The 25267-nt window shown below is 40.2% G+C and overlaps 1 protein-coding gene and 1 non-coding gene across 2 annotated transcripts in view; one reads left to right on the top strand and one right to left on the bottom strand.

The window, feature by feature from the left end:
- The window catches only part of tbc1d20 (TBC1 domain family, member 20), a 32875-nt gene extending 12839 nt beyond the window's left edge, over window positions 1-20036 (top strand). Inside the window, exons 6-9 of the mRNA XM_048608526.1 lie at window positions 5727-5828; window positions 6673-6814; window positions 7000-7178; window positions 15944-20036. Of these exons, the coding sequence (XP_048464483.1) occupies window positions 5727-5828; window positions 6673-6814; window positions 7000-7178; window positions 15944-16199 (679 nt within the window). The 3' untranslated portion in view covers window positions 16200-20036. The remainder of the gene's footprint in view (window positions 1-5726; window positions 5829-6672; window positions 6815-6999; window positions 7179-15943) is intronic.
- Window positions 8366-8438, bottom strand: trnaf-gaa. The gene has a single exon. It is a non-coding gene; the product is annotated as a tRNA-Phe (tRNA).
- Window positions 20037-25267: the final 5231 nt, after the last annotated feature.

The raw sequence follows: 25267 nt of genomic DNA, 5'->3' as shown, positions 1-25267 counted from the left end.
ATGTGGAAAGTCTTCTTGGGGCCTGGGATGGGGGTGAGGGAGGAGGTATGGGGGCAGGTGTAGCACTTCCTGCGGTTGCAGGGAAAAGTGCCGGGTGTGGTGGAGCTGGAGGGGAGTGTGGAGCGGACAAGGGAGTCACGGAGAGAGTTGTCCCTCCGGAAAGCAGATAAGGGTGGGGAGGGAAAGATGTCTTTGGTGGTGGGGTCGGATTGCAGATGGCGGAAGTGTCGGAGGATGATGCGTTGGATCCGGAGGTTGGTGGGGTGGTACGTGAGGACGAGGGGGATTCTTTTTTGGTTCTTATTGCGTGGACGGGGTGTGAGGGATGAGGTGCGGGAGATGTGGGAGACACGGTTGAGGGCGTTCTCGACCACCGAGGAGGGGAAGTTACGGTCCTTGAAAAACGAGGACAACTGAGATGTACGGGAGTGGAATGCCTCATCCTGGGAGCAGATGCGGCGGAGGCGAAGGAATTGGGAATAGGGGATAGCATTTTTGCAGGAAGGTGGGTGGGAGGAGGAGTATTCTAGGTAGCTGTGGGAGTCGGTGGGCTTGAAATGAATATCGGTTTCTAGGTGGTTGCCCGATATGGAGACAGAGAGGTCCAGGAAGGGGAGAGAGGTGTTAGAGATGGTCCAGGTAAACTTAAGGTTGGGGTGGAAGGTGTTAGTGAAGTGTATGAACTGTTCGAGCTCCTCGTGGGAGCACGAGGCGGCGCCGATACAGTCATCAATGTAACGGAGGAAGAGGTGGGGTTTAGGGCCGGTGTAGGTACGGAAGAGGGATTGTTCCACGTAACCTACAAAGAGGCAGGCGTAGCTTGGGCCCATGCGGGTACCCATGGCTACCCCCTTTGTCTGTAGGAAGTGGGAGGAATTGAAAGAGAAGTTGTTGAGTGTGAGGACGAGTTCGGCTAAGCGGATGAGGGTGTCAGTGGAGGGGGACTGGTCGGGCCTGCGGGACAGGAAGAAGCGGAGGGCCTTAAGGCCATCTGCATGGGGAATGCAGGTGTAGAGGGACTGGACGTCCATGGTAAAGATGAGGTGTTGGGGACCGGGGAATTGGAAGTTCTGGAGGAGGTGGAGGGCGTGGGTGGTGTCACGGACATAGGTAGGGAGTTCCTGGACCAAGGGGGAGAAAATGGAGTCGAGATAGTTGGAGATCAGTTCGGTGGGGCAGGAGCAGGCGGAGACAATGGGTCAACCAGGGCATTCAGGTTTGTGGATTTTGGGAAGGAGATAGAAGCGGGCAGTGCGAGGTTGGGGAACGATGAGGTTGGAGGCCGTGGGTGGGAGGTCACCTGAGGTGATGAGGTTGTGGATGGTTTGGGAGATGATGGTTTGGTGCTCAGGGGTGGGGTCTTGATCAAGGGGGCGGTAGGAGGAGGTGTCGGAGAGTTGGCGTCCGGCCTCGGCGATGTAGAGGTCAGTGCGCCATACTACAACTGCACCTCCCTTGTCCGCAGGTTTTATGGTGAGGTTGGGATTGGAGCGGAGGGAGCGGAGGGCTGCACGTTCTGCGAGGGAGAGGTTGGAGTGGATGAGAGGGGTGGAGAGGTTGAGGCGATTGATGTCTCGACGGCAGTTGGAGATGAAGAGGTCGAGGGAGGGTAGGAGGCCTTGGGGTGGTGTCCAGGAGGAGGAGGTGTGTTGGAAGCGGGAGAAGGGGTCAGTAGAGGGAGGGTTAGGTTCACGGTTAAAGAAGTAAGCGTGGAGGCGGAGGCGGCGGAAAAACTGCTCTATGTCCAAGCGTGAGCGGTATTCGTTGATCTGTGGGTGGAGGGGGACAAAGGTGAGCCCTTTACTGAGGACTGACCGTTCGTCCTCAGTAAGGGGTAGGTCTGGGGGGATGGTGAAGACTCGGCAGGGCTGGGTGCTGCTGTCTCCTCTGGAGCTGCTGGCTGTGGAGGTGGTGGGCGGAGCTGTGTCGGCGTCGGCTGTGGGCGGAGCTGTGTCGGCGGTGGGCGGAGTTGTGCCGGTGTCGGCGGTGGGCGGAGTTGCGCCGGCGGTGGGTGGAGTTGCGTCCGCATCGGTGATGGGCGGATCGGCGTCGGAGGTAGGAGGAGCGGGGTCGGCGGCGGCAGTAGCGGTGAGGGTGGTCGCGACTTCAGTGTCGGTGGCAACGGCAGCGATGGTGCTTGCTGTCCCGGAAGTGGGGAACCCGGCGGTGGCGGATGTGACGTCATCTGTGGGTTCTCCGATTGTGGCCTCATGGCCAATGGCGGCGGACCCATTGTGGGGAAGGTCCTGGGTACGGCTGGGGATTTGGGGGGTGGAGGAAGCCCGTTTTGGGTGGTAGGCACCTGTAAGTTTACTGTACTTACGGTTTTTAGTGTCCAATAAAGCTGAGTAGAATTGGGAGTTCAGGTTGTGGATCCTACGTAGAATAAAAAACAGGAGAGGTCCTTTGCAGGTCTGGGAGAGGGAGGCTCTGAGCTGGGGTAGGCACATCAAAGGTTTCTTTTACAAAATAATTGTTCATGGTATTGGGTAACATTAGAATGGACAGAGAATTGGTTAACCAGCAAGAAACAGCAAATAAGCATGAATGGGTCGTATTTGGGTCAGTAAGATGTGACAAGTGGAGTGCCATAGCGTACAATGTTAGGGCCTCAATTATGTATAGTTTATCTCACTGTCTTGAAAGGGGTGAAACCAAATGTATGTTGTGAAGAGTTCATTGGTCTGCAAAGGCACACAGACAAGTTAACTAATTGGGCAAAAACCTGGCAAATGGAGTCTAGTGTGGGGAAAATGTGACCCTATTTACTTTGGAAAGAAAAATAGAAGACCACTTATTCTTCAACTGGGGTAAACACTTCAGAACTTCAATATAGAAGAATCCAGTTTTCCTGGTACATGAATCCAAACAAAAAAGTATGGAGGTCGAGTAAGTGATTAGGATGGGAAATGGTATGTTGTTTATTGCAAGAGGAATGGAATATGAAAGTAGGGTTTTTTAATTCTCATTCTTTAGGGTATTGATGAGACCACATCTGGAGTATTGCGTACAATTTTGGTTTCCTAACTTTAAGAAAGTATACAAAAGCATTAGAAGCAATTCAACTGTTTCCTGGGTGAGGGGGTTATCCTATGAACAAAGATTGGACAGGTTGAGCCTTTATTCTTTGGGGTTTTAAAAGAATGAGAGGTGATCATATTGAAGAATAGAAGATCCTGAGGAGACTTGACCGGGTAGATGCTGAAAGGATCTTTCTCCTTGTCTAGAGACACTAGTACTGGGGGACACGGCTTAAACATAAGGCACTTCCCATTTTTAACTGGAGATTTTGAGTCTATGGAACTCTTTTTTTTTTCCTCGAGAATGGAGGAGACAAAGTAATTGAATATTTGTAAGACAGAAATCGATTCCCTTGTTCAAGTATCGAAGTGTATTGGTTTGGAAGACAAATTGAAATGTGATCAGATCATTTATTGTATTTGAATGGTAGCGTAGTCTTGTGGCAAAAGTGGGAATTAATTGAAGAGTTGAGGGGAGAGAGAGGGAGGCTGTGTGCAGTCTCTACCATTAACAAAAAGAAAAGTTGGCCTTGTACGATGTCTTTAACCTGAGAACCCGGACTAAGCACTTGGATAAACGTTGACCCTGTATGTCTGGAACATCAGTGGCTGCCATGTAGTTAGCTTTCTTTTGTGGTTTCTTTCATTACACTGAATCACTATTTTCATTATTCAGCTGGGAATACCTTTTGACTTGGTTCCAAAGTTGTTTTTTAAAAAACAATGTTGCCTGGGGTTTTGATATGTGGACATGTGCTGATGTTAACTATGATTGGAATCATGATTGCATTGCAGAGAGATTAACTTGTACTGTTGATACTGTTTTAGCCTCAATTGTTGATGGTGTTGTTTGGTCAGATATTGAGTATCCGTACTTTGGATAGCATCAAATATTTTGTGGTGAATTTTGCTGTCTTGCCATACCGTTCATGAAGAAATTCTACTGGCTCTTGCCTATTTCTTCAGTAACCCGATGATCATTTAGTCTTTGACCTTCTTGAAGGGAGGTGGAGTAGGACAGTAATAAGCAGGATCCTTTTGGAAGTTTGGGATCGTGATATTCTTCTGGAGTTTGATATCTAGGTCAGGTATGTCTGCAGTGCTTCAGGCATTGTTGATATTTGAGCAGTGAACACAACATTCAGATGCAGATAAAAACCTCTTAATTACAGGTAAATTGTTTCAAAACTGCATCACAATCTGAACCCGCGGTACATTTTATTGACTGTGCATAGCAGTTTGAAATATAGTATAAATTGGCTGGTGGTTTGGAGGCCCTACATTTTGGTCTGCATGTATGCACAGCTGTTCATTTTAATGAATGCAAGTGTTATGGCACAGAAGGAGGCGATTGGCCCATTGTATTTGCATTGGTTCTTCAAATGAGCATCATTCCTAGTGTCAGTCTCCTACTTTTCCCTATATTCTTGCACGTTATTTCTACTCAAATAACTGTTCAATGCCTCCATTGAACCTGCCTCCACAACACTTCCAGGCAGTGCATTCCATACCCTAACTAATCACTGTCGAAAAGATTTTATTGCAGATCACTTTAAATCCATACCGTCTCATTCTTGTTCATTTTATGAATAAGTTTTTTATTCACTCTAACAAGTATGCTCAAGATTTTGAAAGCCTGTATCAGACCACCTGTTGGCTGTCTTCCCTCCAAAGACAGCCATCCCAACTTCTTCAATCAGTCCTCATCGCTGGAACCATTCTTGTAGATCACTTCTGCCCTGTCTCCAATGTGTTCACATCTTTTCTATGTGGCACCCAGAACTGCATGCAATAGTTTCCAAGAAAACCTTCTAAAACCTAAATCAATTGGTCATATTAGCTAGGAAACGTGGCATGAGTAGCAAATTTGTGCAGTCTGAGCTGAAACTCCGGATATATTCACTTCATGGTATGATGTACTTTGCAAGCATGTTGTGTAGAGTGCACTGAAATTATGATTGCAAGTGCCCTATCTGCCTGTTAAGCCTGAAATGTACATTTGTATTCATTATTAAATATAAAATAAAATTATTTCCTTTACTCCCTTATTAATGTGCCTTTTTTATGTACGATTCAAATGTAGGAACTCCAAATTACCAGCTAATTTCTACTATATTCCAAATTGTTATGTACAGTCAATAGAATGTACTCCGAGAATTCACATTACACCTATTAAAACATGTTTATAATATTTATTTGAATCCTGAAATTGAATATGGTCTATACACTTAATGAATACGTTGTAGGAAGATGCATGTTTCAAGAACACTGCCTGTGTGGTTGAGATGGGGTAGAGGGCATTCAGGTGAGTTCTTTGCTTTATCATAAAAACTGAAAGAACTGTGGATGCTGTGAATCGGGAACAAAAATAGAAGTTGCTGGAAAAGCTCAGCAGTTCTGAGGAAGGGTCACCAGGCCTGAAATGTTAATTGATTTTTTTTTTTTTTTTTTTGTTTTATCATTTATTTGTGTGTCCATATTCAATTCAAAACTCTCCAGGATGTGTTGCCATATATATTAATAACCTTAATCTATTGATTTTTAGATTTACAACCATTTATACCTCCTGAAAAATGATTTATTCTTCATATTGTCTTCATTGAAATCTAGTATAGTAATGTTATATTCAAGCAAACATTTTTACCATCTTATACTTTATCCATGCTGTATGTTCAAAAAATTACTTTTTTTTTTAACTACTTGTAGGGATTTTATGGACCCAACAATGGACAACACAAAACACATTTTAAATTACCTTATGCCAATAATAGAGAAAGTAAATCCAGAAGTACATGACTTCATGCAAAGGTGAGAATGGAATTATTGGTTCACTACTTCTCTGTCGTGGTTCAAAATATGTTTCTCTAGAGAAAATCCTGCACTTTTTTATTTCCTAGCAAATCAGTAATTTTCAGAAACCCAAAATCTCTTGTTTCTGTAGGGTTTGGCAATCTCTGTTTATAACACTTTGCCTTTGACTCAGTTTCTGTTCCTAAACCAGGAATATACAATCAAGACCATTCGATTGAACAAAGCTCCCTAATGGTCCAGGTGCCCATCCAGACTGCAGCCCATGTGCAAAGGGCTCATTGTTCAAGAAATTTAAAGGCTTTAAGTTGAGAGGATTTGAACTGGGATTCCGCTGGTTGGAAAACACCCCACCAGTAGACCCAATATTGAACATCTAGTTTACTAGACTACTCAACTAATGAAAAATTACTAAAAATTAAAATGTAGAAACAATGTTTATTGAACCAGAGGCTTGGAAGCCCTGATGTAATTTCGTTGCTTTTCACTTTTGTACCTTGACAATGTTATATCTTCCCTTCTGGGCAAAAAAAAGACTAATAATCCCCCATAACAAAAGTCTAAATGTGTAGAGATTCTCATTCAGGCTTTCCTGAGGTTGAAGGACTACTTAGTTCTTTTTTGCAACTTTGAAATGTAACGTTTTTATTTTACAGTATAGTAACTTATGAGGGGAAACATGGCAGCCAATTCTGCCTGCAGCAAGATGCTACCAATACCTATGTAATGCAACATGATTGAAGTGGCTAGTTCATCATTAACTATCGTATATTGGCAATGAGCATCTCTAAATATTGTGTACTTGTATTGATTTTTTTTTTCCCCTGCTCCTTTGCATTCGTAGAGCGGACGTTGGTACTATCTTCGCTTTGAGTTGGCTCATAACTTGGTTTGGTCACGTGCTTTCAGACTTCCGGCATGTGGTTCGGTTATATGACTTCTTCCTGGCATGTCATCCACTAATGCCTATTTATTTTGCTGCCGTGGTAGGTGAATTGTCTGTTTTCGGTGTGCTTTTAAAGTGTCTGTCCCAGACCCCACTTCTGCCTTCCATTCCATTTACCCGATGACAGAAAGCATTGTAGTTTCCACCATTAAACTGATCTATTTAGATTCCATTACATACGAGATTCTATTGCCCTCATTCGGATTTGTTTCCCTTTGTTTATAGATTGTGCTGTACCGGGGAAATGAGGTCCTGGAGAGTGAATGTGACATGGCTGCTGTTCACCATCTGCTTTCCCAGATCCCACAGGATTTGCCATATGAGACCCTAATAAGCCGTGCTGGAGACCTTTTTGTCCAGTTTCCTCCATCTGAGCTTTCCAGGGAGGTTGCCCAGAAAGAGAGGTAGGCCATACTTGAAGTTCACACTTCTAACTGGTTCCAAAGGATTGCAAAACCCTAAAGCAGTTATGATTCTTTTAATTTACCAGTTTCCTTCCTGTACTTCATTCTGGCTTCATGTAGAGTTTCATTTTAAAATGTACTTTTAATGAACTGCAGACCTACTAGTGTATTAGTCTGTATGAAATTTTGCTGTCCTACCTAAGAAATGCTGGTTTGACTTTGTATGCCACACAATTGGAATAACACTGTTTCCAATAGTATCGAAAGATTTTGTTCTTTTAGAAAAAGTGTTCTTGAGTCTTGTTCAGTGAGTCATGTGAGGGTGTAATGGAATCTGGATAGCTGAGAGGAATTATGTAATTGAGGACTCTTGGTGACTCACTGCCTTTACCTGCCATGGCAAATGGTAGAATTTGAATTCAACAAATATCTGGAATTAAGAGTCTAATGATGACCATGAATCCATTGTCGATTGTTGGAAAAATCCATCTGGTTCACTAATGTCCCTTAGGGAAGGAAACTGCTGTCCTTACCTGGTCTGGCCTACATGTGACTCCAGACCCACAGCAATGCAGTTGATCTTAAGCGCCCTCTGGGCAATTAGGGATGGACAATAAATGCTACCTAGCCAGTGATGCCCTCATCCCGTGAATGCATAAAGAAAAGAAAAGGCACTTTTTTTTTTTGTACAAGGGCCCTGTATATATGTAGATTTCTCTCCCAATCATACTCCACACTCCAAGTTCAACCAGTGATCTCCAGTGTAACTGTTAGCACAGTCAGATTATTTAATGAATGGCTTCCAGTAGCAGAATCACTTTTAAAGGCGGGCTTGCAGTGTGATCATAGAATCATAGAATCCCTACAGTGTGGAAACAGGACCTTCGGCCCAACAAGTCCACACCGAACCTTGCAGCATCCCACCCAGACCCATCCCCCTATAACCCACACACCCCTGAACACTACGGGCAATTTAGCATAGCCGATCCACCTAGTCGGCACATCTTTGGACCGTGGGAGGAAACCGGAGCACCTGGAGGAAACCCACGCAGACACGGGGAGAGCGTGCAAACTCCACACAGACAGTCGCCCGAGGCTGGAATCGAACCTGTGAGGCTGCAGTGCTAACCACTGAGCCACCATGCCGCCCTCTAACAAAGGCTGACCCAATCAGCGAGCTCGTATTATGCCGAAACCCGGGATTGAACCAGGGACCTTTAGATCTTCAGTCTAACGCTCTCCCAACTGAGCTATTTCGGCTGATCATGATAGAAGCTGGATATATAAAGACACAACTTGTTTTGTGTAGGCAAAAGGAATTGGTGTGTAGATTCAGAAATAACAGTGTGGAGCTGGAGGAGCGGAGCAGGAAAGTTGACGTTTCGGATCGGGACCTTTTCTGGCCTGCTGTGCTCTTCCAGCTCTACACTGTGTTATCTCTGACTCCAGCATCAGTATGCTATCTCTGGTATGTAGATTCCACTCCTTTCAAAATAAAGGAGTCGTGGAGACAGACCATCCCCACGGCAATACCCTGACTAGTCATTGTATATACCTACCTGGTCTGAGAATTAAGATTGATGGGCATCTGTTCTTGTACTATTTCCATGCCAATGATGGCCCAACCAATCAGTGTCCACTTTTAATTCTGTATAAAAAGCTATTTTATTAATTCAAATCTGTTCCTTGCATCCTAGTTTTGATGAGTGCAAGATGAGAAGCTTCAATTTCTCGTCATCTTTTAGCAAAGTTTAAGCTCCATTCTATCAACCATTTACTTTCGTAAACCTGTGTTCCTGTCTCAATGTATTTTTGAAAGTGAAAATGATGATGTCTAAATCCCAAAAGGAGTTGAGTAGGCTAAATTAAGGAAAAGTTTTAGCAGAAGTCATGTAACGTTTGGAGTTCTGGGCAGCACACTTTAGGAAAGATATATAGGCCTTTTGAGACAGTGGAGGATACACTTACTAGAAGGATATCTGGATCCCAAGGATTAAGCTGTGAGGAAATAGTCATGGTGTCATACAACACGGAAACAGACCCTTCGGTCCAGTTTGTCCACGCCGACCAGGTTTCCCAAACTAAACTAGTCTCGCTTACCTGCATTTGGTCCATATCCTGCTAAACCTTTCCTATACGTGTACCTATCCAAATGTCTGATAGTCATACAGCACGGAAACAGACCTTCCAGTCCAATTTGTCCAAAATATTGAGGATTTTTTTTACCCTGGAAGTTAGAAAGCTAAAAGATGATATGATTGAAGTATTGAAATTATTCAAAGGTTGGGCAGGCTGGGAGAAACTCTTCCTGCAAGTTGGAGTTATGGACTAAAGCCTAGGCTAAAAACTAGAGCCATACACTTTGGAACTAAGATTAGGAAATATTTCTACAGTTGTGTAATATTGCTGATAAATACATGTTGTCATTGTTTTTCATCTTGCACTCTCCGTCAGGCCAATTTACAAGAATACCTATTCAAGGGGAAAATTAGCATTTATAGTGAGACGAGAGTGCTGATTGGTTGGCTTTATTGGTTGAGGTTTTGCCAATGGAGAATATACCTATTAATGCTGTTTGCCTGTTAACTGCCAGGCTTTGTTTAAATTTTAAAATGAGCAGTGTGACTCTGATCATGGCATTGCCGTGAGAAATGAACCAGCAAATGGCTATCACTTTTTTTAAAAAAAAACTGAAAGAACTGCGGATGCTGTAAATCGGGAACAAAAACAGAAGTTGCTGAAAAAGCTCAGCAGGCCTATCAGCATCTCTGAAGAAAAGAAAAATCAGTTAACGTCTCGAGTCCGGTGACCCTTCCTCCAAACAGCTGTCCCCAGAATGGCTGTCACTTATTTTGTTGAGTTGAAATGGGCTAGTGCATGTACATGCTCTTTCTGTTTGCAAAGAACCAGGGCCCTGTGTATTCATTTATGTAGCCTCCAGGATACATGTATAACTCTCTGAACCTAACTGACAATTCCAAATTGGTGTATTAATACACAGATGCCTGCTCTTTGAAATGCCATTTGGCAAATTAAAACATGCTTAAGGTAGTGGTCAGGGAAGTATAAAAGAGATTAACATCGCTGTGTAGTTTTATCTTCTCTTTCACCTACTGATTTGCAAAATGATTCCTAGTAGCCTTTATAAAGATTGGTGTGCTCTGTATGCTACTAGTGCAGTCCTGTGTCCACTGCACCACATGAGGCTTAAATAGAATTTTATATGTTTTGACCTCTAGTGAATCCGTTCAGCTTGGAATGTTTATAAATCAGTCATTCTGTTTCAAACTTTCTGTTGTGAGACATGTATTGAGTGAATTAGATTGTAGTTAACTTATTCTCCACTCTCCTTAAGATAAGCTTCTAGTGTAATGAGTGACTGTTGCACCTAGAGTTCTTTCTGTTCTGACTGTCCCTTGTTGATGTGTGATACGAGTGTCTGTACGTCTTGAGATAGTCAATGCAGCTGTCCCTTTTCCTCTGGTTACGGATTCAAATAATTTATTGAAACATCTCTCCTGATGTAAAATTATAGTACACAGAATATTAGACAATCATGACTTATTTTGAATAAGATTATGGTGCTGATCTGAAAGTTAAGTGTAACCTATTATGTATTTGTCAGATGATACTGTAGTGTAGATTGAAAAGGATTAAGTGTACATTCCCAAACTCAAAATAGCAATCATCAGAACAAACAATAATGCTGCAGTTGTCTTCATTAGTATATTCAGCACACTCAGTACTACAAGTTCTCTGTATTTTGGCGTTTATCTTGTGCAGAAGGCAAATTTATTTAGTGAAAATTCAGAAAAATGCAATGTTTTAAATTATTCCAGCAGATGATTATTCAACTTTGGTATTTTCGGATCAAGGAGAAAAGGAATTCAGTATTCACAGATCCTATATCACTGGGTTAGGTTTCCTTTTTCAATTTTGTCATGTGTGGACCAGCATTTTTGTGCAGCTCCTGCAGTTGAGTAAGGTTACAATCTTCAGTTACCATGTGCTTCAGAGGTAGAAACTAAATATTGTAGCACCTTTCAATTCAGCGGTTAAACTTAGTCTTACCCAACAACATAATTTATTCTCTCCTACTTCCTCCCATTGTCAAAGATAATCCAGTATGACATACAACACTGCCCAATCAGGGAAAGTTTGCATGTCCACAGTTCTTCCTTATGTTGCTGTTAAGGTACTAGTTTCATTAATCCTATTTTCAGTTCAAGTGATTAAAACATACCCTTCAACGACAACATTAGAATTAGAGCAAGAGTAGACAGTATAGCCCATTGTGAGCCTACTCTGCTATTCTATTCATGTCTGAGACCACAAATTGAACCATTTTGGGGAATTGAGTGCCAGTTGCTAGTTGTGCATCAGTGGAAACTCCACCCTTTTCTTATAATCTCTGTATTCTAACCGTAGTATTTTAATACCTTCTGATGCTGTTTGGAAAGCATTTTTTTTTAGTTTTGTTCTCCTACTTGTCCAAAATGTATAATGCTGACTGACAGAAGTTTTAAATGTCAATGTGGCATCTTTATCAATCCAAGAAGCTAGCAGTAACTTCCCTTAATCCTAAACTACGGAACACAAATATTTAAGATGCCACTGGCTTAATTTAGTGTAATAAACTGATTGATTATGTAATTTGTTATGGAGGCAACTGAGACAGTATAATTGATAAATTCCACTGACTGATGAAATAGTTCAGATTTGTGCAAAGGGATCTGCAACTTTTGTTAGAATATTGTACCAATTTATTTTAATATAGAGGAATGGCACTATGACGAAACTCTACAACAGCTTTTATTGATATCTTCTTTTCCTTGCAGGTTATGTTCAGAGGTAGAAAGCACCCCAGTGTAGCATGGTCCTAAATTCCCCAGTAAATAATATTGCACACATCAGATAAGCTAGCAGAGACAGAGCCTTTCCATCAGATATATCTTTATCCGAAAGGAAAATCTATCTGTGGTGTAATAGGGCTGCTAGCAGACTGGATACAACAATTGGGCTCCCTAACTCCATGCATCTACCGTTCTGGTGGCACAGTTTAGATCACAACCTTAGCTTTGCTATCCGGATCCAATCTCCAAAGCTAAAGTGAGGAGCCATGGGCTATAATCTGAACAGGAAGTGCTTTTCCATTTACCTGGTGCTTTATGTGACCGAATTAAGTGACAGGCAGAAAAGGCAACTGTGTTTACATTGTAACGGCAAACAGAGAAAGGGAAAGCTAAAGGTAAGCTTTATTTTCAATTAGTGAACCATTTTTCAGGTCAGATACTCTTTTTGATGTTGTATCACAAAAAAGTAGAAAGGAGGCCAAATTGGATTAAAGCACAACCTTTATATAAAATACTCTTACTTTTTTTTTCTGGTACAATGCCTGCCCCTCTTGTTGCAAATTTAGTCTTTGTTAGGCAACTACTTATTGGGGGTTTAAAAAGAAACACAGTTAAGCAGAGTGGCTTTCTCTATGCATTCTGATAATTAAGTTTGGTTAATCTCCTATGCAACTCCTACTGAAATTGTACCAGTATGAGGGACCTCAGTTAAGTGGAGAGATCAGAGCAGATAAAATTGGCAAATTATATTGCAGTTAACAACTTGGGTTTGTGGTGATAGGCAAAAGTTGGGTTGATGGGCAGTCTCTAATTAATGGGATGTGATTTGGAATGTTTTGCAAGAATCTGTTTTGGGCCTTACCATAATTAACAACAACTTGACTGATATTGAAATTTGCCAATTGTACAACAATAAGCAATGTTGTAAATAGTGCAGATGGAAGCATAAAATTATAGGGGGTACTAATAGATTAAGTGAATGAACAAAGCAAATGGAATTCCACAACCTAAAAAGGATAGAAAAGAATTGTAATTTTTAAATGGTGAAACGCAAGGACAAAGGGACCATGGGACTCCAGGTGCGTGAATCATTATTTCTGTGCCAGTTAAGTGGCATTTTAATCAAATCATCTAATGACATGTTGGCCTTTAGACCTAGAGGATGGGAATGCAAGGTTAGGTAGAAATTATGCTTTAGCTCTACAGAAGGCAATGTCTCTTCCTCTGAGCCAAAAGTTCTAGGGTATAGTCCCTTTCCAGGATTTGTTATCCATGGAAGGAGGATTCATAATGTAGTTCAACGGGTTGGTAATCAGCCTGCTAATCCTTCCAACATTTCCCACTGTATCGCAAAGGAATAACAGTTTGCACAATCGTACAAAATAAAATAGCTATTCGGAGTCTTTAATGGATGATAAGCCTACATAAATTACGAGAGTGGTTACACAAATTACTGTATTCTCTGAAATTTAGAGGTTTGAGATGACTTATCAAAATTGTCAAGATAATAGAGAGCACATTGGGTTGTCTGGCTGAAACTATTACCCCTGGTAGGACATTGTCTACAAATTTAGAGCCAGACATTTCAGAAATGAAATGAGGAAGCATGCAGGTTATCAAATTTTAGATTTAGATTTTACTGTCATGTGGACTCAAGAAAATTTGACTGTAGGGCTAGATCAATTGATAATTCTGTACCTGAGATTGATGGATTTTTGTTGCCCAAAGTTGCTGAGGGATATAAGATAAAGTCTGGTATAATTAGTAGACTCCCAAGTCAGCCATGATCTCAATAACTGGCAAATGAACTCAGAACTAATTGACTTACTGTAGGTTTCTGTTATTTTTAACATAGGACAAGTTAGAGCATGATTCTTAAATTCTGCCTTAACCTGTTAAGAACATAATACTTAATATTTTGGGATTTGATGAGTGCATGGGAGAAACTCCTGCTAGCAGAAGGATCAGTACTCAGATAAAATTGATTATATGTAAGTGTCGAAGGAGTTGGGGGGGAGATAATTAATTTTTTTCAGTGAGTTGTTATCTGGAAAGTTGGTGGAGAACATTCAAATGAGAATTTGTTGAATACTTGAAAAGGAAAACCATTGCAGAACAATGGGGAAAGAGTTTAGCAGCAAACTAATCGGATAGCTATTTAAAGAACTGGCACAAACAACATGGGTGTCCTTCTGTACTGTGACTTTATGAACCTCCTTCCCCATGTGCTTGAAAATAAACAACATTTCAGTAAATTTGAGAGATGTACACCTTGGCTCGGAAGAAGCAGCCTCTGATTTGGAAGAGTAACTCCTTTCAGAGTTCTGCGTTGCATAGGGAAAACCTTTTCCGATTGGTCATCCCATCTTAATTTTTCTGATGATTTGGAGCCTTCAAGTTTGAATTTTCACTATGCTGCATAATTTTTGAGTGTTGAATCCAATAGTTTGCTATTTCATAATACCATGTAAAATGAATCAAATTGGCTGAAGGTTGGTACTGTATCTCTGATATTGGGGGCCTCAGGAAGACGCTGAGTTGTATCATCAAGTTCTGGCTGCAGTTGTTTGCAAATGTTTCAGCCTTGTCTTTTTGCACTGATGTGCTGGGCTCCCCCATCCTTGTAGATAGCGATATTTGGTTATGGGATTTCTTGACCCTGTCTGTTGCATGCTGTTTCCACTGTTTGGCATGAAAGCAGTCCTGTATTGTAGTTTCATCAAGCTGAGTGTAAGATAAAAAGCTTTCACAAAATCTGTTTTTTTTTCAGCAATACTCCAAATTCTACACTACAAAAGAACTAATTATAGAATGTTTCCAGTGAATGGATCATTTGGCCCAGCATGTCCATGCCAGTTCTCTAGAAGAGCAACTGACCTAGTCCCACTGTCCTGTGTTTTCCTCATAATCTCAATCTCCATTTTTTTCTTTTTGCTTCATAATTATCCAAATTTCTTTGAACACCATGCTTGGGACTGCCATCTCCACACTTGGAGACAGAGCATTCAGATCCTAATCGTGTTAAGGAGAAAAAGCTTTCACCCATGTCACCATTGCTTCTTTTGTTTCTTGCTTTAAATTGGTCCCTCTGGTTCTTGAATAGTTCTAGTGGTCTCTTTAAATGGCACAGCTTGGTGTATGTTATCTATACTGAATAAGTCATTTTAACACTCACATGTCAAATGCATATAAATCCAAGGGCTATTCTTCAGAATGAAATAGAAATGTGACTTTAAGCTGAATTTAATCCAGGAGTTGAATTCTTAACTAGAGTCTTTATAAATTCTGCAAAATGATGGATCTTCACTTAAAAATGTATAATCTTCAAAGATTTAACATTTTAAGCTTCATTATCTTCAAGCAGTTGCTATAATTTGTTATTTAAATGGATTTCCATTGAAGTCACTTCAAATTATGGCCTTGTTCTAAATATGCTCAGCAAGTGGCATTATCTAGCCTAGCAGGACATGTACAATGAAAGGAGTAACATAATTATTTTGCAGAAATGTGTAGATTGAGTGAGGTTTTTTTATTTGTTCATTTTCTCCTCTTCCCTGAAAGTTTTGACTTGCTAAGACATAGTTCCACAAGTGTTGTTTATCCTTCAGAAACTGATTGTGTTCATTTAGTAAACTCCTTGACCATGACTAATTGTAATCAATTGACTTGGCTCCATGCATTTCCAACACAGCTACTGGACAACATCAAGGCCAGGAAATTTGGGTGTTTTCCTTTCTGCACCACTTAACTGGGTCTACCTGTAATTCATTAATGCAGCACAAACCAAGAATTAAACCTCTGACCTTCAATATTAAATGTTGATTTTGTTGCCTTGGTTAAGTGTTGGTTTGAGAATTTATTTTTCCCACTCATGAATTACCTAATTGAAACATTTTGCCTTTCTACCCACAGCACCGCTGTCTCAACTTTCAAGGATTTTGAACTGGTGTCAGCCCAGCAGCGTCCTGATGCAGTACTCCGGAGGAGGTTCAGAGAACGGCTCCAACAAGAACCAAGAGCAAGAACGATTGTGGCAATAACGGGGACCAGGAGGTTGATAAAACTGGCAGTGATGGGGCTGACTGTGGCCTTGGGGGCAGCAGCCTATGCAGTGGTCAATACTGCGCTGGAGTGGGCACCAAAGTTTGAACTACAACTGTTTCCTTGAAGGAAGAACATTTTTAGCCACTTTACAAATCACCAACTACATAATGGGGCTGGGGCACAGTACTTTTCTTTGTCATTGTCTTTTATTTTTAATTTAAAATGTGTCATTAAAGACTGCAAGCTGGATAGTGTATATACTCCGTTAAAGGTAAGATTGGGTTGAGCACAAGTTTTTTTGACTGCTATTTTGTGAATTATTAGCACCAAACAAAGCTACAATATATTGCAGAATGTCCATTTTGTTATCAGTTTTCAAAACAAAAGCCTAGGGAAATGACCAATTTAGAAATATGTTGAGTTCCCACATGATCAGTTGCCAACCTCACCTATATATCTAGGCAAGAAGTGAATGTATTTTGATTGAAAAATTGGGAAGGTCAACTGGCCAAAGTTTTAGTTTCCTAGAAAGGTCATCACAGAGCTATTTGGGGCTTGGCAGAATTAACTTGTCTGCTCTCTCAAATAGAAAATTCATGCTGAACCAATTAAACAGTCTATTTCATTTGTGATAGTTGGCAATATTGTCCTGTTGGTTTTTTTTAACCTAATTTTGGGACGGTTGTGTTGTTATACAGCTTGCTGAACCCTCCTTTTCTAGAAGATCAGGCCCTAATCCCAGTTAAATGACAGCAGACAAAGCTCCATCTCCAGGGTTGATGAAAACATAAGGTTAGATATTCTCCTTGCATAATTGGCAAGGGATCATGTGGTGGTAAATATGGCTGATTTCATTCCCGATTTCCATGAATTAGCTAATTCCAGTTAGACTGACAGCAGTGGAGTAGTACTGTTAGCTACTTGAGAATCTGGACTGCAGTTCCTGCTGCACAACACTGTGCAATGATGACTGCTGAAAAATGTGGCGTTGAAATTGGAAAGAATCAGGCTTAGCTGAGCTACCTTCTCTTACTTGAATGGAATACTAACATTCACCAATTAATAAAGAATGATCACTTTGGTTATTGCCTCTGTGTTGCACTGCAGCAAGAACCAACATCTTGCAAAATAGTTTATTTTATTTTAAGTAGCTTATCCCTTTGTAGAATCAAATCACAGAATGAGAGCTCCAATCTGAAACTTAGCTCCACCATTTTGAAGTGTAGCAAATAGAAGTATTTTCGTCCAATCGGGGAGCAGTGCAAGGTTTTGGGTTTCAGCCATTGTATGGACAAGACCTCCTCAACAAAAATGACACATGTACAGGCTGATAGGCCAAGTGTTTTATTAATGCACTTTAGCTACAAACAGCTTATCAGAAATGTTTTAACTTGTTATATATTGCATCCTTAATATTGGTGTGTCAATCACACTAACCTCAGTACAAGGCTTCTTACTTTGTAAAGCTAACCCTTCTCAGGCTATACGGCTTGAGACTCTGGTATGAAGAAATAATATCTTGATGTACTGTTAGCCTTGATATGCAATACACAAATCTTTAAACTTGATGCCTGTTTTTCTCGGTTACAAGATTTATTTATAGTCTTGTAAAGCACCCAATAACTAGTAGAACTGACATTTGTGCTTTGTTACTTTTTTAATTCCTTTTCGTGTTTTCTTCCTGCTCTTCCCATCGCTGCACATATGGCACCTTTTGATGGGAGCCTCAGAGATGTGGATCTTGACGTTCTCATTAGGAGCGAGTGACTGTGTTATGAGTTGCTTTTTCCTTCAAATGCTGGTCATTCCTGAGTTCCTTGACCAAGAAGGGCAGCTGGGAGGAACCTGTTTGCTGTTATTCGATGAATAAATGAGAAACCAGTAAGCCATGATGCTAGTGTAACTTTTACATTGGTAGCCCTCTCTTTCTGGTCCTTGATTTCGCAATGGAGAGCAAAATTCACGGTTAATAATTTAGTACAATGTTTTGTTGGGTCAGTGTTCACTTGGTTTCCAGATGTATTCTGAATTGGATTACTGTTGTAATTAATTATTGTTTTGGATTGTGATTAGTCTACGCCAATTCAAGAAAAGATTGCCACTACTGAAGAATTTCTTAACTGTGTTTAAATTGTAAATTTTCCAAATAGAAAAGGCCACTAGGTGAATAGGTGTGTCCCTTTTTTACATAAATCAATCAGTTGACTTAAGCTCTTGATCCCTTCACCCTGATGGTTAAATCAATTTCTCTCACTCGCACCCTCGCCCACCCTTGTGGTATGCTCTCGCTCTCGTGCTCTCGTGCTCTCGCTTCCCCCCCCATCCCACATGCCTGCGCTCCCCCTGCACTCTCTGATTTTTGGAACTGCTTTGTACCAAAATAGATACATAGTACCTCAGGATGTTTAATTTTTGACCATATCTAATGAAGCAATCCAATGTGACAGTTTAGTTAACAGTAGTATTGTAGGCTAGGGTATAATGAACTTCTTTGGTTGCGAAAACAAATTGCAAGAGAAACTCAGTAGGTTTGGCAGCATCTGTGAAGAGCGACCTGAGTTAACCTTCTGGGTTTAAACATTAACTTGGCTTTCTCTTCACATATGTTGCCAGACCTGCCGAGTTTCTCCAGGAATGTGTGTTTTTGTTTTAGATTTCCAGAATCTGCTGTCTTTTTTTTTCTTTCTTTTTGTTGTGTTCTTTAATGGATTACTATTTTCTGAAAACGTAATGTCATCTTCTAAATCTCCAGTTATCTCTTAAATCTGATGTCATTTCTCACAGAATCAAATATTAAACTGCTTCCACAGTTAGCTATTTGCATTGAAATAAAGGTGATTTCAGTCCCAATAAGTGCTGGGTGAGCAGATTCCTGCCAGCCCAATGGAAACCATTCTCCCTCCTTGACATTGAATAACCTTCAATGGAATGTAAATGTCAGCATTTGTTGAAGATTGTACACACTTTGATTGCGATGCTCTGATACCTAAACGCTTTGTAAACATTCATTGTAAAAAGATTATACTGGGATGGCAGGCATGAATTTTGAATGGTGCTGATGTAATTGTGTCCAAGCGAGGAATCTGCCTCTGAGGGCAGAGATGCAAGTTATTCAGAAAAAAGGAGGTATTGTCATCCCTCAGCTTGTTAATTTTATGTCTTTCTAAAACACTGAAAATATTAAGAAACAAATTAAACCAGCATATGTTCACATTCTAGACTATAAGGTGATGCTCAAAAGAATTAACTGAATTCATAACTGTGCACTTCTGAAATGTTTGTGTATTTAGTTGTAAGAATAGTCCACTTGTCATGAAATTGTTTATATTATCACTTACCACATCAAAATATCATTTTGCACTTCAAAACTAAAGTCTAGTACTTTCTTAGGCCTTGGAACAGACATTCTGCACCAGTGACATCCACTATGGAATCATTTTTGTGGCTATTGTAAGCAACGGTGACAAAAGAACAACAGTCAGGGGATCTCTGTATGATTCAGTGGAGTGGTCAAACAGATTTCATGGTTCATTATCTCATTGTCAACAATGCAGCACTTACTCTGGAGTATTAATCCTAATTGTTAGTTAAAATCTTGCTGTGGCATTCGACCCAGAATCTCTCATTTTCTTCTTAACCTGTTCAGAAATATTATGACACACCTCTGGAGCAGGTGGGACTTGATCCCAGTTCTCCTGGCCCGGAGGTGTGGACACTGCCACTGTACCACAGGAACCTCTTCCCCAGATCCTCTTTCGTCAGAATTTAAGAGCTACAGCAACATTTTCTGAGGTATGAAAGGAAGGACAGTGGTTAGGAGAGGATTTGGTGGCAACTGGATTGTGCTTTATAGAGCCATAGAATTGTGCAGATAACTGCAAGATATTTTTACTCCTGACTTTTTTTTAAATTGTGGTAATGTATCTTTATTTTTTTTAATAAATATTTTTATTTAACAGTGTGTAGTGCAATGCTGTTCAGAATGCACTGCTTCAAGTTTGGCATTGGGTTAATTGCTTGCTGTTGCAGTTTGAATTTTTAACCACTTCAGATAAAAGGGATTTGGATTTGAGTTATGTTGAAATGTTGCTTTTATGCTAAAAGTTCACAAATGTTTTGAATCCACACTAAAATGCATGATGGAGCCACTCAGACAAAGGGGATTAGAATGTTAGTGAGCTCACCTGAGAGGTAACAGCCTTCATTTTTAACCAACTTGTTCAGATATGATAACTCTGGAGCATGTGAGACTTGAAACCAGGCCTTCTGACCAAGAAGCTGGGACACTAGCACTGCACTACAGCAGCCTCTATAGCTACAGTTCGAAAGCTGTCCCTAATGACCTGGAATAAATGGAGGGAAGTTGTTGAGCATAATTCATAATTTATGGACAAGAGGGGATACAAAGTTCAGACATGATGTGAATTGTGTCACGTGCCGATTTGCAAATTATTTATGGATTTCAACCCACGAGTTGTTTCATTGAAGTATGAGTACAGTCTGCGTTCAGGAAGATTGGCCAATATCTCATAAGAACAATTGGGTGACGTTTATGGTATCCACTTCACCTGACAACACCTGAGGATGTCAATCTCATTGTGTTAGTGTTATTTATCCAGATTCCCAAGCTGTCAGCTACAATCCTGATGTTGGTGCAGAAATAGTGAATGGTGTCAGGAGAAATAAAATCACATTATTCCCTATTATTGTCCCAGCTGTGGATATTTGGCTGTAGCAGCTCTGATTAGGCATGCTATGATGCAGTTATGTCTTTTTAAAAAAAACAAACATTTCCAGAGCAGCTTGTTAGCACAGAAGCAATGGATGTGGATTTAATGACTGGTGCTAGTTTGTTCACTAATATCTTGCATTCAGCCTTTCATATTTAATACAGTTGTTTTGTGTTGTATTATGTATTGACCTATAACATAGAACATAGGAACTAGGAGCTGCTGCTCGGAACTAGGTAGGCCACCTGGCTTTCTGAGCCTGCTCCGCCACTTAATATGATCATGGATGATTCTCTAACTCAAACACATTATTCCTGTTTTCTTTCCATTCCCCTTGATACTCTGAAGATCTAAAAATTTGTCAGTTTCTTGAATATATTCAGTGATCTTAACATGTGAATGTCACTATGATGTTTTACTGCTCTTTTGTTTGGTGTTTGGGGTTTGTGCTAATTCCTGAGCGTGAAAGTGGGGTAGTGTTCTGGACCAGACCAGACCTTCCACCACTCCCCCAAATCATTGTAAGGAGATAGCCTAGACACTAACTGTTATTTATTTAACGGCAAGCATAAGGTGCTATGTTCCAGATGTGATTCAATTGGTCCCCCATTAGGCTTTAATCAAAATACACTTAAGACTTATCCTTTTTTTGCATTTTAACTACAACCTTAACTCTATTGAAAAACTTAACAAGATAATGTATTACTTAACCACTAATCATCAACTGTTCCAATATAGGCAGCATCCCACAAACACCCTTTGGCAAATGCAATTCAGCAAAACAGCTCTGGTTCTCACGTGCTGCCTCTCTCCAGTCCAGCAGAGAAAAAAAATCTGCCCCTTCGCATTTTTAGGAGGAAACTTCTCCTCTAAGATTACACTGTAGCAGCCAGGAGCTCAAGCTTTTAGCTCAGCAGCTGGCAGAAACCTTTTCACTAACTGAAAGCAAACCAATAAGCCTTCCTGGATCTGTGTGAGCCCTGACCTTGCCTATTCATGCTTCTTCTGTCTAATGTTTTAAAAAAGAACACCCAGGCATAATTTAAAGCTGTTTACCAACTGTCTGTCTGAAGCAGACTTCCTATCACCACTGTGGCAACATTTCTGCAGGAGAAACGCATGTCTCAAAAGCACATTACCATCAAAATAGTCTTGGAAAATGGTTTGACAAGTGCTGCTCGATATTGTGTATAATTAATTAAACTGGTTATAGGACTATAGACATTAACCAAGAAATCTTAGAATTTTCATAGTGATGGATCTGGGTTTTGCTTGCGTTAGAAGTTACTCTTCTTTAGGATCTTTTAGTGCTGGTTTTCTTTCTCTCTTGGGGGAGAGAGAAAGAGAGAAATGGTTTGGCTTTCAGGCTTTTGCAGTTCTGAATGCAACTGCCGTCTTTTTTTCAGTTGTGATAAACTGCAACTCAAAACAAATCCAAAAGCTGTTGCTGAGCAGTTTTGTTTCAATCCAAACTCACCAGCTGGTCTCAGAAGTATTGAGTCCAGCTTCTCTAGAGGATACTTGTTGTTGTGTAACCAATAAGTGAACACCATGCAGTTCCACTTTTTTTCCTTAGAGTTATATAAACAAAAATACAACTAATTTCATTCTCTGCAACACAACTTTGATTTTCTCCATTTATACATAATATATATTATGTTTTAAAAGAGGTCCTTTATATCAACTTTATATACTCTACCCTGAGTTTCCACACGGATTTCTTGCCACAGACTTGGATGTGGGAAACCAGTGTCACTTGCCATTTTTAACTACTTGTTCCATTTCTCTGTCAATTCTTTCAAAGGCCATCGCTATGGAAAAAGTAAAGTTTTACTTCTGTGATAGTGATTGTCAATGTAGACACAATTAAAATTGATAGGTTAAATAACAACTGAACACAACTACAATGTAAAGCCCAGTTAGAAAAGTTCCTGAATTTATAAAATTGCACTACCGTTTCCACAAATGAAGCATCTATCCTGTTATTGTATTGTGTTAATGAAACCATAGATTTCAGTACTACAGCTTAGCAGTAAATAAAGATGTTTTCCAATTAAAACTTGATATGCTATCAGGATAAAGTTTAGAAAGCAATGTTCTTTCAAAGGCAAGAAAAGTAGGATCAGAGTTTTACCAGTATTTGGAATCTGAAGAAACTGCTGGGAGCTGATTTCATAAATAACTTCTAAAGAAGAATTGAACAGGTATATGAAGATGAGAAACCAGCAAGGTTACAAATAGAACTGCTCATTGAGAGCCATCAGGGGAGCAACAGACTGAATGGCCTCCTCCTATGCATTAGGGTTCAAGGATTCTGAAGTGTAGAAGTTAAAATATATTATGGGTTACTGAGGGCTCTGTAAAAGATGTTGTTAGATATGCAGCAAAAAAATCCCCCAATTGGAACTTTTTGTCAGTGTTATAAAATCTGTTACCTCTAATTTTTAATCCACTCATCAGTGGGAATAGTTATCCATCAAGACATCTCATCAACTTAAATCATTGTTAAGTCATCTGTTAACCCCTTCTGTTGAAAGAAGACTGATCTCAACTTTTCTAACCTGAGCACATAACTGAATTTCCCTCGTATAAAATATTGCAGATTCTGGAAATAGGTCAGGTAGCAGCTGTGAAGAGAACAGAATATTAATGAAAGGTCCTTAACACTTTTCCTCTTTATAAATGCTGCCTGATCTTGACTTTATTTTAAAAAAAAATTCAATTCTCCCTTCCTCATTAAGATAAACATCTTCTGCACCCTTTCTATGACTTTTATATTTCTGCTAAAGTGTGATTCACAGAATTATCTATCTCACTCTACCTAAACCAATAATTCATTAAAGTTGTAAACTCGCTTTTATATCTCATCACTTTGTCAAGCCAAGTAACCAAATGTTTATTTTAGCCAACTAATGCATTGTGTCACAGTGTATCTATATTTACTTAAAAAATAAGGAAGTAATTTACAGGAACCACCAGTATATACCATTGAATCAGACCAAAGGAATCCAGAATGATGAATTTTGTGACTCCAGCTGTACAAAACCAATGTGAATTCTTTCATTGGTCCCTTGCTGCTTTTCAAAGCTTAGATTTGAGACCCACTTGCTCCAAAGGTGTATCATGTCAACCCTAGACAAGTTGATTAAAAGTACCTAAAATCCTTCACCGAGACCTAGCCACAACTTCATGCTGATGTACTGGCTCCTCACTTGGAAAACTTTTGAGCCATAGATAATGCACCTATTGTTTAAGCTCTTGTTAAAGATCTTGAGTCACAGTCTCCACAGATGCATCCTTCTATTGCTGATGTGTGTATTAAGTTTCTGTAAATTCCTTGATCAGTGTAACTGATGAGTTGTTATTTGAATATCAAACCCCTTGTTTCGTTCATATCAAGCCAAAATAGGAACCTGGGAACCTCTGACTTGATCCTAGACCTTACTGAGCAATGCACAGTTGCTTCTGATCTGGACCATTTGCTGCTATATCATTTAGTTAAGATGAATTTCCAGATGGAAGGAAAGCATAATGATTCATCCAGTTTGTATGAAATCTCAGATGCTAACAACTGGAAGTGATGCTGTGCACAGTTTCCTGCTCAGACCATCTTTTCTCTTTGACACAATATTTTCAGACCAGTCTTTGGTGTTTTAACTGCATTTTGTCAGGCTACTTGGGGGATATTGTTTGGTGACTTAAGAGTTGGGAAAACATACTGTTAACGGTCTTGACAGGTTCATACATTTCAATGAAATTGTCTCTTATTCTTCTAAATTCTAGGATTTACTTGATTCATTCAGCATAGGCAATCTTCTCATCCTGATGATCAATCTAGTGAATTTTCTTGTGCTCCTTAGAGAGATATATCCTTCCTTTGGGCAAAGCTCCACACAGCTCTAAGCTACCTCAGTAAATTTCAGTATTACAGAACAATGGTTTTGTAGTCAAGCGCAGGATGGGGAAACTGGGGCAAGTCAGGCTGCATCTGTGGAGAGACAGTTAATATTTCAGTTCTAATATTACTCTTTTTGTAATTTAAATTCTGAAGAGGTCAAATTCAAATTAACATTAGCTCCATTGTATTTCAGAGCTCGAGCTCTAGCTCCCTACACTACTTTTATTGGACGCAGGATAAGGATTTGGAGCATTTTGAAGGGTTGCGAGAAGTCCTTTTTATTTTTTTTTAAAAAGAAATGTGTTGTCATCCAGGGTGAGTGAGGTGGGTGGGGTGGGGGGGAATTTGTGCACTGTGTTTTACAGAGTCCGAATCATACCGCATTGGAAACAAACCCTTTGGTCTAACTTGTCCATGCTGACCAAGTTTCCCAAACTGAACAAGTACCACTTGTCTGTTTGGCCCATAATTCTCAACCTTTCATATTCAAGTACCTGTCCAAATGTATTTTAGATGTTGTAACTATACCTGCATCCACCACTTCCTCATTCCACGTATGAACCA

Source organism: Rhincodon typus, chromosome 19, assembly GCF_021869965.1.
Source record: "Rhincodon typus isolate 14 chromosome 19, sRhiTyp1.1, whole genome shotgun sequence".
In the NCBI taxonomy this organism is placed as follows: Eukaryota; Metazoa; Chordata; class Chondrichthyes; order Orectolobiformes; family Rhincodontidae; genus Rhincodon; species Rhincodon typus.
This window is presented reverse-complemented; position numbering and strand designations above follow the sequence as displayed.